The 9,242-nt window shown below is 39.3% G+C and overlaps 4 protein-coding genes across 9 annotated transcripts in view; 2 read left to right on the top strand and 2 right to left on the bottom strand.

Moving 5' to 3' along the window:
- LOC104740563 (PLASMODESMATA CALLOSE-BINDING PROTEIN 3) overlaps positions 1-1,759 on the top strand; it is a 9,117-nt gene extending 7,358 nt beyond the window's left edge. The window contains exons 2-5 of the mRNA XM_010461198.2: positions 23-91; positions 494-733; positions 1,099-1,132; positions 1,306-1,759. Of these exons, the coding sequence (XP_010459500.1) occupies positions 40-91; positions 494-733; positions 1,099-1,132; positions 1,306-1,546 (567 nt within the window). The 5' untranslated portion in view covers positions 23-39 and the 3' untranslated portion in view covers positions 1,547-1,759. The remainder of the gene's footprint in view (positions 1-22; positions 92-493; positions 734-1,098; positions 1,133-1,305) is intronic.
- On the top strand, positions 1,984-4,145 carry LOC104740561 (phosphoserine phosphatase, chloroplastic-like). 3 transcript variants are annotated; one of them, XM_010461193.2, is made up of 8 exons: positions 1,984-2,094; positions 2,327-2,560; positions 2,704-2,836; positions 2,933-3,040; positions 3,300-3,393; positions 3,520-3,669; positions 3,756-3,809; positions 3,893-4,145. In XM_010461193.2, exons 2-8 carry the CDS (start codon positions 2,338-2,340, stop codon positions 4,016-4,018), a joined length of 888 nt encoding a protein of 295 aa, XP_010459495.1. In that variant the 5' UTR covers positions 1,984-2,094; positions 2,327-2,337; the 3' UTR covers positions 4,019-4,145. The 3 variants fall into 3 exon arrangements, with proteins under 3 accessions (XP_010459495.1, XP_010459496.1, XP_019091548.1); XM_010461194.2 differs by having other exon boundaries at positions 1,988-2,126; XM_019236003.1 differs by having other exon boundaries at positions 2,009-2,056.
- On the bottom strand, positions 4,112-5,982 carry LOC104740562 (glycine-rich RNA-binding protein 6, mitochondrial-like). Its single transcript, XM_010461195.2, has 5 exons — positions 5,705-5,982; positions 5,160-5,293; positions 5,008-5,076; positions 4,831-4,937; positions 4,112-4,451 (listed from the first exon to the last, which is right to left on the bottom strand). The coding sequence occupies exons 2-5, from the start codon at positions 5,281-5,283 to the stop codon at positions 4,269-4,271; spliced, it is 483 nt and encodes a 160-aa protein (XP_010459497.1). The 5' UTR covers positions 5,284-5,293; positions 5,705-5,982; the 3' UTR covers positions 4,112-4,268.
- Positions 6,173-9,242, bottom strand: part of LOC104740560 (protein LONGIFOLIA 2-like) — a 6,335-nt gene continuing 3,265 nt past the window's right edge. Inside the window, exons 3-5 of one of the 4 annotated variants that reach the window (XM_010461191.2) lie at positions 7,422-9,125; positions 7,204-7,327; positions 6,173-7,102 (exon numbers count right to left, since the gene is read on the bottom strand). In XM_010461191.2, coding sequence (XP_010459493.1) covers positions 6,282-7,102; positions 7,204-7,327; positions 7,422-9,125 — 2,649 coding nt within the window. In that variant the 3' untranslated portion in view covers positions 6,173-6,281. Of the gene's footprint in view, positions 7,103-7,203; positions 7,328-7,421; positions 9,214-9,242 lie in introns of all 4 variants that reach the window. The other 3 variants (XM_010461189.2, XM_010461192.2, XM_019236002.1) reach the window with 3 other exon arrangements.

Raw genomic sequence — 9,242 nt, 5'->3', positions numbered from 1 at the left:
AGCTGCATCCAAAAGTGCTTGGGTTCTGTTGCAGCGACCATGGCTGTTGTTGTTCTTGCGGTGATTTTGTTGGCCATGGCTGGTCACTCAAGTAAGAATATCTTCTCTGCTCAAACCCTGCAAAGTTTTATTAAAATAACCATTCTCTGTCTCATATAGATCCTCTTCTTTTCTTTTTGATGGAAAAAAAAAAGATTCTTCTTTTTTTGTCATTTTCTTTCATAAAAATACCTCCTTTCTCCCACTCTGTTTTAGAACAGAACAGTCACATATCTCTTAGCTTTCATAGTTTTTTTTAATGAAATTGTCTACATAAAAAGTCCATTTTTTCGCTTTTACCCATACTTTCTTTTCATAAAAAGGTGTTTCCTTTTTGAATGTGGAGTTCAACAATCTTGAATTACACATTTAGGTTTCATTTCACACATAACAAGTGAATGAAAGAGTTGCAAAAAATGGTCATGAAAGTCTTATGTGTGTTGTTATTGTATAGGTGGAACATGGTGTGTATGCAAAGAAGGGTTAAGCGAGGCAATGCTGCAGAAGACATTGGACTACGCATGTGGTGCAGGAGCTGATTGTGGACCCATTCACCAGAACGGTCCTTGCTTCAATCCTAACACCGTCAAGTCTCATTGCTCTTACGCCGTCAACAGCTTCTTTCAGAAGAAAGGTCAGTCTCAGGGAACTTGTGACTTTGCTGGCACAGCCATCGTCTCAGCCTCTGATCCCAGTGAGTCTCTCCTACCAATTCCTCTGCATTTATTCATTAGATTCATTTAGCGTACCTTCTTTCACATTTAGTAACTTAAGGAGGTAAAGTTAAAAGCAATAGATGAAAGTGAGGAGGATGGTGGGTAGACTATTTAATTCTGAGTTAAATGGAAACCAACTTGAAAGCAAATCAGAGAGGATAGTATATAACTCAAAACTAAACTTCACATGTTTCAATAGAGATAAAAATATCCATTATCATATTATATACTATCACACCTCAAGATTCTCCACACAGATTTTGAGACTAGATTGTAGAACACATAATTTTTTTTTTATTAGTAACTGTTGTCTCTTGTACCATTGTGGTCTTGTGATATATAGGCTACACTACTTGCCCTTTCCCTGCAAGTGCCAGGTACACACCTTTCTTTCTTCACCACTTAATATGTTTTGTAACAAGAATTGGCTGTTGATGTGGACGATCTTTTGGTTAAGCTTATAGTGATCCAACCTTGAAATTAGCTGATTGCTACAATCTAAGATAGCGTTTTTTGTATGTTTGTTGTTTCTGTGCCATTTAATACACAGTGGAAGTGGGACAACGACACCAGTGACGACAACACCTTCGACAAGAGTCCCTACAACAACGAATACAAGACCCTACACAATGACACCATCAACAGGAGGAGGTTTGGGAATACCGTCTGGAACAGGCGGTATTAACCCGGATTACACAGATCCATCCTTTGGATTCAAACTCCAAAACCCAAGATTTGGTTTCATCCTAGTCTTCTTCACACTCTTCTTACCTTTCTACTTGTTTAGCTAACTTAAGTGATATATGTGGGATGATGTGAGTGTGGGTCTCTCTAGCCTACTACTGTTAATTGATGGAATCTTTAAAAGAGAGACATTTGGGAGTGTAACTTGTTTTGTTCCATCTTTGTCTGGTTTATTAGCTGTTACCCACTGGCCTCCCTATAAGAATTGTACATTTTCTTGATTTTATGCAAGGAGACAGAAATATTTAAGGTTAGCTTCACCGGAATTGTAATAAAGGACGACATCTTATCGGTTAATCAAAATCTTATTTCGCAACAACTTTATTAGTTGCAGAGATTGTCTGAATTGCCCAGCGACGGTTAAACCAAACCAAACGAAAAGTAAAGGATAAATATGTCAAATTATACGGTTTAATGTTAAAAAACTAAAAAGGGCAAAATTGTCATTTTCGGTTAATACTTTCACCAACCAATTGACACACTCTTTTCAGTGGCTATATTTTAATTGATCGGATCATCTGAGCAGCAGCCGAAGACGACCGCCGGTGATTTTCCCGGTTTGTAATATATATCTCGTCTGTTCTTCTTCCTCGCGGTACAGACGATCTCTGATCCAATTCTTACATCGTAAAAATCTCTGCTTTCGTTCGGGGTTTGATGTTTCTGTATCTACTTAGCAATTTTGATAGATCACGTTGATTCCTTCTTTTCACAATAGACTTTTGAAATCTATATCCATTGCATCGAAACATTTACATTTGAGCTCTTTTCGTATTTGAATTTGTTGATAAATCTATATTGGATTCCTTTTTTCTTGTGGTTTGTAGCTCCAAGTTTAATGGAAGCATTAACTACTTCAAGGGTTGTGCCAGTTCAGGTTCCCTGTAAAAAGCTCTCATCACTTTTTGCTAATTTGTCCTGCCTTGAATTAAGGAGATATCCTTGTGGAGGGCGTGTGTCAATCATGAACCATCCCAGATTGCTCCGTCCAGTGACTGCTTCTGTGCAGCCACAGGAGTTGTCAGCTTTGGGGCACGAAGGCAATGTTGTTCCTTCTAATGGTAAACTACTTCTCGTTACTTTAGAATCTCTTCTTTTGTGCCAATTGTTGACCTGAGCTGCTGTTGCTTATGAACTGTTTATAGATTTTGTATGCTTTGAAGCTTAGTTTCTACTGTTCCTTGTTTGTTTTATGAATTGCTAGAAATTCTTGATCTTTGGGAAAGTGTTGAAGCGGTATGTTTCGATGTGGATAGTACGGTTTGTGTGGATGAAGGTATTGATGAACTTGCAGAGTTTTGTGGTGCTGGAAAGGCTGTTGCTGAATGGACTGCCAGGTTTGTGGTCTATCTCATCGCTCATATATGCGAGAGCTCTGATGATTTTTGTCGTCTGCTTTTTTTACCTTAACATATTGAGTATTGCTTTCTTAGAGCAATGGGTGGATCTGTTCCATTTGAAGAAGCTCTAGCTGCAAGACTTTCTTTGTTCAAGCCTTCTCTTTCGAAAGTTGAGGAATATCTTGAAAAGAGACCCCCAAGGTATTATTGACCTTGCCTATGTTGTTATTTTGATTCTTTAGTATGATGCGAGCTTCTTCCTACTTGATTCACTCTGCTTTAAGATATCATTTCACATATAAAGATAAAATTTGTTTGTAAGTGTTCCATTGGCCTACTTGTGACATAGACTTTGACCAAAAGAGAGGTTAACATCTAGCTTGCTTGATTCTCTGCATAAAAGACATACAAATTGCTTTCTGAATTGTGTTACTATAGTGTGTTTCTTTGTTTTGTGGAGGCTATCCCCTGGCATTGAAGAGTTGGTTAAGAAGCTCAGAGCCAATAATATTGATGTCTATTTGATATCTGGAGGTTTTCGACAGATGATCAATGTACTCTCTCTATCTCTCTCACTTCTTTTCTTCATGTTCTTTACTATATGGCCTGTTGCATCAGTTCTTGTATAGACTAGTGCAATCATGGGGATAAGATTTTAAATGAATTTCTTTTCACTGTAGCCTGTGGCATCGATTCTTGGCATTCCTCGCGAGAACATCTTTGCCAACAATCTTCTATTTGGAAACTCCGGCGAGTTTTTGGGATTTGATGAGAACGAACCTACATCAAGAAGTGGGGGCAAAGCCAAGGCAGTGGAACAAATACGAAAGGTTCATCAAACTTTTATTAATTTGCAAGCTCCATATCTCTTGTTGAAATACTACACTTTGTACCAATAAGACTTGGTTCTTTCCAGGGTCGTCTCTACAAGACTATGGCCATGATTGGAGATGGTGCTACCGATCTCGAAGTAAGCTTTTATTATTAACTGAGAGCTTGCAGATAAACAACGAACTCTCAAATGTCTGAATAACTAAACTAATTCACTTGCAGGCACGTAAACCTGGTGGCGCAGACTTGTTCATATGCTATGCCGGAGTTCAGCTTCGTGAAGCCGTTGCAGCAAAAGCGGACTGGCTTATCTTCAAGTTTGAAACTCTCATAAACTCATTGGACTAAAAGCCTCTCTATTAGTGATTATTCTCATTTAGCTAAACTCATTATTCATATCTCCAAATTTGTACCTTTTTAAAAAAATTGTGTGAAACTCCATTGAACCAACAAATGTTTTATTTTGCTAACTTTAGCCGCTTGATCTGTTTGTTCAAACATCATCACAAACATTATTATATCAAAAGAGTGGTCTTTGTGAAGAGAAAACCAAACCACACACTAATCAACCTCGGTGATAACATTCCTGGATGCCCAGTTAACGAACAAAGCCAAAGCCACCCCCACCAAATCCACCACGACCAAATCCCCCACGACCGTATCCCCCACGACCACCACCATAACCTCCCCTTCTAGCAAAACCGCCACCGCCACCGCCACCCCCACCACCACCACCTCCTGAATCAGCTGGTTTCACTCCAATTATTCGCCCATCAAGTTCCTGTTTTAGCAGGAAACTCTATAATTGGTGAATTGACAAAACCAAGCGAAGAAAGAAAGAACGCTCCAGTTGGTTTCTGAAGCAGCAATGTAGTACCAAAACATTTCTCTTTTTGTTAAGGAAAATGAGATAAACAAAGCAATAATACAAATGGTTTTATTTCGTATTTTGATTCTTTACTAAGAGAGATTCTTATCAAACGAGAGACATGACTAGCATTACAAGCTAGATGATAAATTTGATAAACTAGTGTACTAGAAACTTATTTTCATAGAGTCAGAAGATAGTAAGGGTATGGAAATCAAACAAAGCGAGTAAAAGAAATTAGATTCATGACATGATATATAGCAACTAAAAGAAGCTGTAAAATTGGTATCACCTTATAATTCATACATTGCATTGCGTTATTAGCATCCTCAATGGAATCATATGTTACGAAACCAAAGCCCCTAGAAATACCACTTTCACGATCCAAAACTACCGCAGCTGCAAATAACAAAGTAAATGAGGAAAAAGAAAACCAATGGATTAATGATTCTGCAAGAAGGATAGCTACCATCAACGATTTTTCCAAAACTGCCAAAAGCTTCTTTCAAGAGATCTGTATCAGTAGTTGGTGAGAGACCTGAAAAGAAGCAGCATATAACAGGATAAGACAATCAAACAGAGAAACTCAAAAAAGGAAAACAGAAGTTTTGGAGTCTTCACCTCCAACAAAGAGTTTGGATGGAGTCAAAGAAAGATTTCCCTGTAACAAAGCGTTCGAAGCCTGCAACGCTCTAGGTTGCCTAAATATGTTTCCAGCTTTACTAAACAAACCCATGTAATGCATCTTGGTCAATCTGTAAGCACATTTCCAAGAAGACAATATCAAAATAACAAACTTTGAGAATGTAGATAGATTTGGTGATCACAAGGTGAAAAAACACTCATGAATAGATCTGTTTTCTGACAATTTTGTTTCCCGGATAGAATCACAGAGCAGTATTTATCAGAATCGAGTCTAAAGCTTACAACTTTAACTCACTTATCCCGTTTCTGATGAACCCATTCACTCAGAAACAGAGAAATGAAACACAGACGAAACATATGTACGATCCAAATCAAATCCCTAGAGTTTGGGAAGAGACGCAAAGACAAGGAATTGAGGGAAATTGAAAGATCTAGTAAGGATCAGCTAATGTAACTTTCAGAAAATAAGATCGAAACCGGAATTAACAGAGAAACTCAAAGCTGAAAGCAAATGACTTTACTCTGTGGGTGACGATGATAATCTCTGGAAGCGTCTTCAGTTCTCGCCGGTCGTGACAAAACCCCTCAACGTCTTTCAAGTCTCGCTCACTATGCCAAAAAAACCCTGGCTTTATGTACCGATTTTATCACGAGATAATCTAGTCCGTTGATTAATGTCTTGAATTGATCTGGACCGTTCATTCAGCTGATCGGCGACAAAGTTGTAAAAATAGCTTCTTTTGTTGAATTGAACCCCCTGAGAATGCTTCTTCTCCTTTCTTTTTCTCTTTGGTTTGATGGGAGTGTGAAATGTTCTCTGGGAAGTTTCTTGTTTCTTATGTAACTTAGACTTTTCATTACAGCATATCTTGTGTTCTGTTCCTGTTACATACTGTCTATTCCTTTCCAAGTATATATAGTAATGTGTCAAACTTGTCTTTGAGGCTGGTTTCAGTAGAACATAATCAAAATGAATCACAAGGCAAAGAAGACTCAGAAAGAAAGAGATTATTATAGAGAATGGTTTCATGACTATTTGACTTGTATATATACGGCTTTAGAATACAGTTTCAAAAATACGAGCTTATGAATCAATATCTACTCATCAGTGGAAAACGTTTTCTGTCTCCTTGAGTTTGCTTGCAGCCGACCAATCTCACCGTGCACGATCTCACTCACCAGATCTTTGAAGAGAAGCCTCTCCAAGTCGAGCACTAAACCCGGGATTACATCATCAAAGTCTGTCCATTTCCCAGATCGGATTGCCATATCTTCATCCAAAATACATTTCAAGAAATCTTCTTCTTCTTCTTCCACCAACAACAAGAAGTTTTCTGATCTCTTCTTAGCTTGCTTCTGTAGTGTCTCTATCTCTGAACATAGCTCTTTCAAGAGATGTTGCGCACTTAAGACATTCTTCCTCGCTTTAGCTTGCTTCATCCATGGATCTGTAGTGCTCTCAACATAAGCGAGCTTCTTCACAAGCATTTCATTAACAGCATCAAACACAAGTTTGCGGTTTAACTTTTCATTGCTGCTGTTGCTGCATCCTTTAGTTTGCTCAAGAACAAGGAACAGCTCTGGATTGATTGGGTGGCCTGAAGGGTGCAGTTGAAAAGTTGTTAATCCTGAGCCGAGGTCTCTGAGGAGAAGACCTGAGGCTAAAAGGATCTCAGAAATGTATCTCTGATCTGTACTAGGATCGATGTTCTCGCATAGAGATGCAATGTAATCTTGGCTGGTTTCGTCATGGCTAGAGTTTAGTCTTCTTAGCTTTTGAACCAAAAGTTCAACATTCTGAAGCTTCTTTCGGTTCATCTCTGGCGAAAAGCTGGTTGTTGTCTTTGAGAAGCTATAAGCTGGATTCCACTGGTCCTCCTCGTAATGTTCAACACCTGACTCAATAAGGCCATTAACACCTGTTACAATATCAATTTCCAAGTCAGAAACTGAAGGAAATGATTGAAAAAATAAAACAATTTGCATTGTTCCAATAAAGATGTATATTTAGAGGTCTTACTGCCTTCACAAGTTTGGACTTTCATAGGAGATGGTTCGATCTCTCTGTAGATTGTTGCATTGAGAACAGAAACTGGACTGGGATGTTCTGATGATCCATCTTCACTTAAAGTAGGACTGGACATCTGAGAAAACATAACAGAAAATTGTAGAAATTAGCAGCTGAAACTTTTTTAAGTACCAAACAATTTAGCAGTAGCATGGGACACAGCAACTCACATTCTGTATTAAGTTTGAGACTACAGCTTTGGCTGCTTCCATTACGGATGGACTCTTTCCACCATTTTTGATACTCACGGTGGCTTCTGTTTCAGTCCTGGATTTATTGCTCATTTGACTAAGTTGGTCATCATTTTGCTGCAAGCTCCTCTGATCCCTGGGTTTGCTACGCCTACCACCAGGTGAAGTAGTGGATTCCGCAGGTTGTCGGTTTGTTTGTTTTCTTGATTTGCTTGAATCAGATGGAGAGGTTGGTGGCCGAGAACGCTTGTCCTTCTCATGCTCATGCTTCATCTGCTGCAGTTTTGGACTTGTAGATCCTGAATTCTTTGAAGTGCTTTCTCTGGAAAGCTGAGAAGACCTCACTTGTCTGCTGCTAGATTTCTTATCAACAGAACTGATACATGATTCAGCTCTTTGGTTTCCATGACTACGATCTTTTGCTGCCTTTCTACTTGTTGAATTTTTTCTACCGTTTACAGGTTCTTCTCTGCAGGTCTTATGAAGACCTGATAGACTGTGAATGGGAATCAGAGATGATGAAGGAATACCAGATTTCTCAACAAGTCTGGCAGGTTTCATAATCACAATTGGGCCTCTCTTTTTGGATGGCATCACCGGGTTACGCAGGTCTCCTGAATCATGGTTAGAAGTTGCAGAATCTGCCATTTCATAATCTCTTTGAGCTTCCAAGTTTATGCATTGTGGTTGCTTTCGAGTATCAAAGAGACCTTTTGATTGCATTGCCTCTATTATCTCTTTAAGAGCACTGAGATCTTTTCCAGAATGTTTAAACTCGAGATCTTTCAATCTTCCCTCCATTGACTGTGACAGAGATTTCACAGGCCTGCAGGCTTGCTTTGGCAAAAACCGGTTTCTATCAGTTTGCTTCCATGGAGCTGGTTCAATGGGATATCTCAAACTTGACAAGGGTTTCATAACAAACTCAGAGCTTCTCCATCTTGGAGAAGAAGAAGAAGCAGGGTCCTTCCCTAAGCTTCTTGGTGAGCTAGGAGAAAACCGGAGAGAACGGTTCAGGCTATTTTCCCTCAATGATCTTGAGAACGGATCACTGTTATCATCAAACAGGTTTATTTTGTCTCTGCCCAAAGGAGAACCCGGTAATGTTTCCAAGCCCATTAGCTTTGCAACAACACTAGGAGGCCGTTTCGGGCTACCAGAAACTTTGTTCATGCTAGAGCTTCTGCTTAAACTTTCAAAAAGCTTATTACCTGATTTGAGATCAGTGTGGTCTCTACTGTCCAACGAAAGCTTAGGCAACTCTTTCAGCTTTTTCCCGGATTTCGACTTTCCGCGAGAATCAACATAGTAACGGGATGCGTCTTTCATGTCAGCCTCATTGTAATAATGATGAGATGTTTTTCTAAGTTTGGCTAGAGCTCTGCAGGATTCATTGAAATCTACAGGCGTGGATTGCTTCAAACCATAGGGTCTTGGAGAATCCTCTCTTTTGTTGTGTCTACATACTTCAGAGAGCCCTCTAACTTCTCTATACATAGAATCTCTAACAACATCTCTAAGGTCAAGTCCCATACGTGTACCACTTCCTTGGCTCATTGTTGGATCACTTGCAGGAGATTCTGGAAAAATGACTCGGTCATCCGTGGAAATTTCAGGCTGAACTTCTCTGTTGACCTCAGAAGATAACGGGGAAGATGATGAACACGACGATGAGAAAGATACCTTTGAAGCTTCGGTTGATACCCTTGTTAGTTTCTCGCTCGACCCATTTCCGCTAGTAATGTTTGAGTCTTGAAACTGAAATGCTGATCTTTGGTGACAAATTGCATCAACAGAGTC

Source organism: Camelina sativa, chromosome 14 (assembly GCF_000633955.1).
Source record: "Camelina sativa cultivar DH55 chromosome 14, Cs, whole genome shotgun sequence".
Classification (NCBI taxonomy): Eukaryota; Viridiplantae; Streptophyta; class Magnoliopsida; order Brassicales; family Brassicaceae; genus Camelina; species Camelina sativa.
This window is presented reverse-complemented; position numbering and strand designations above follow the sequence as displayed.

What these genes read in the sequence shown, in the direction of transcription:
- LOC104740562 (XM_010461195.2), bottom strand. Translation starts at nt 5,283, where the DNA reads ATGCATTACATGGGTTTGTTTAGTAAAGCTGGAAACATATTTAGGCAA. An exon ending in ATCCAAACTCTTTGTTGGAG is followed by an intron (nt 5,077 to 5,159) that starts GTGAAGACTCCA and finishes GCTTCTTTTCAG; the next exon opens with GTCTCTCACCAACTACTGAT. An exon ending in TGCAATGTATGAATTATAAG is followed by an intron (nt 4,452 to 4,830) that starts GTGATACCAATT and finishes CTGCTAAAACAG; the next exon opens with GAACTTGATGGGCGAATAAT.
- LOC104740561 (XM_010461193.2), top strand. Translation starts at nt 2,338, where the DNA reads ATGGAAGCATTAACTACTTCAAGGGTTGTGCCAGTTCAGGTTCCCTGT. An exon ending in GTTTTCGACAGATGATCAAT is followed by an intron (nt 3,394 to 3,519) that starts GTACTCTCTCTA and finishes TTTTCACTGTAG; the next exon opens with CCTGTGGCATCGATTCTTGG. An exon ending in CAGTGGAACAAATACGAAAG is followed by an intron (nt 3,670 to 3,755) that starts GTTCATCAAACT and finishes GGTTCTTTCCAG; the next exon opens with GGTCGTCTCTACAAGACTAT.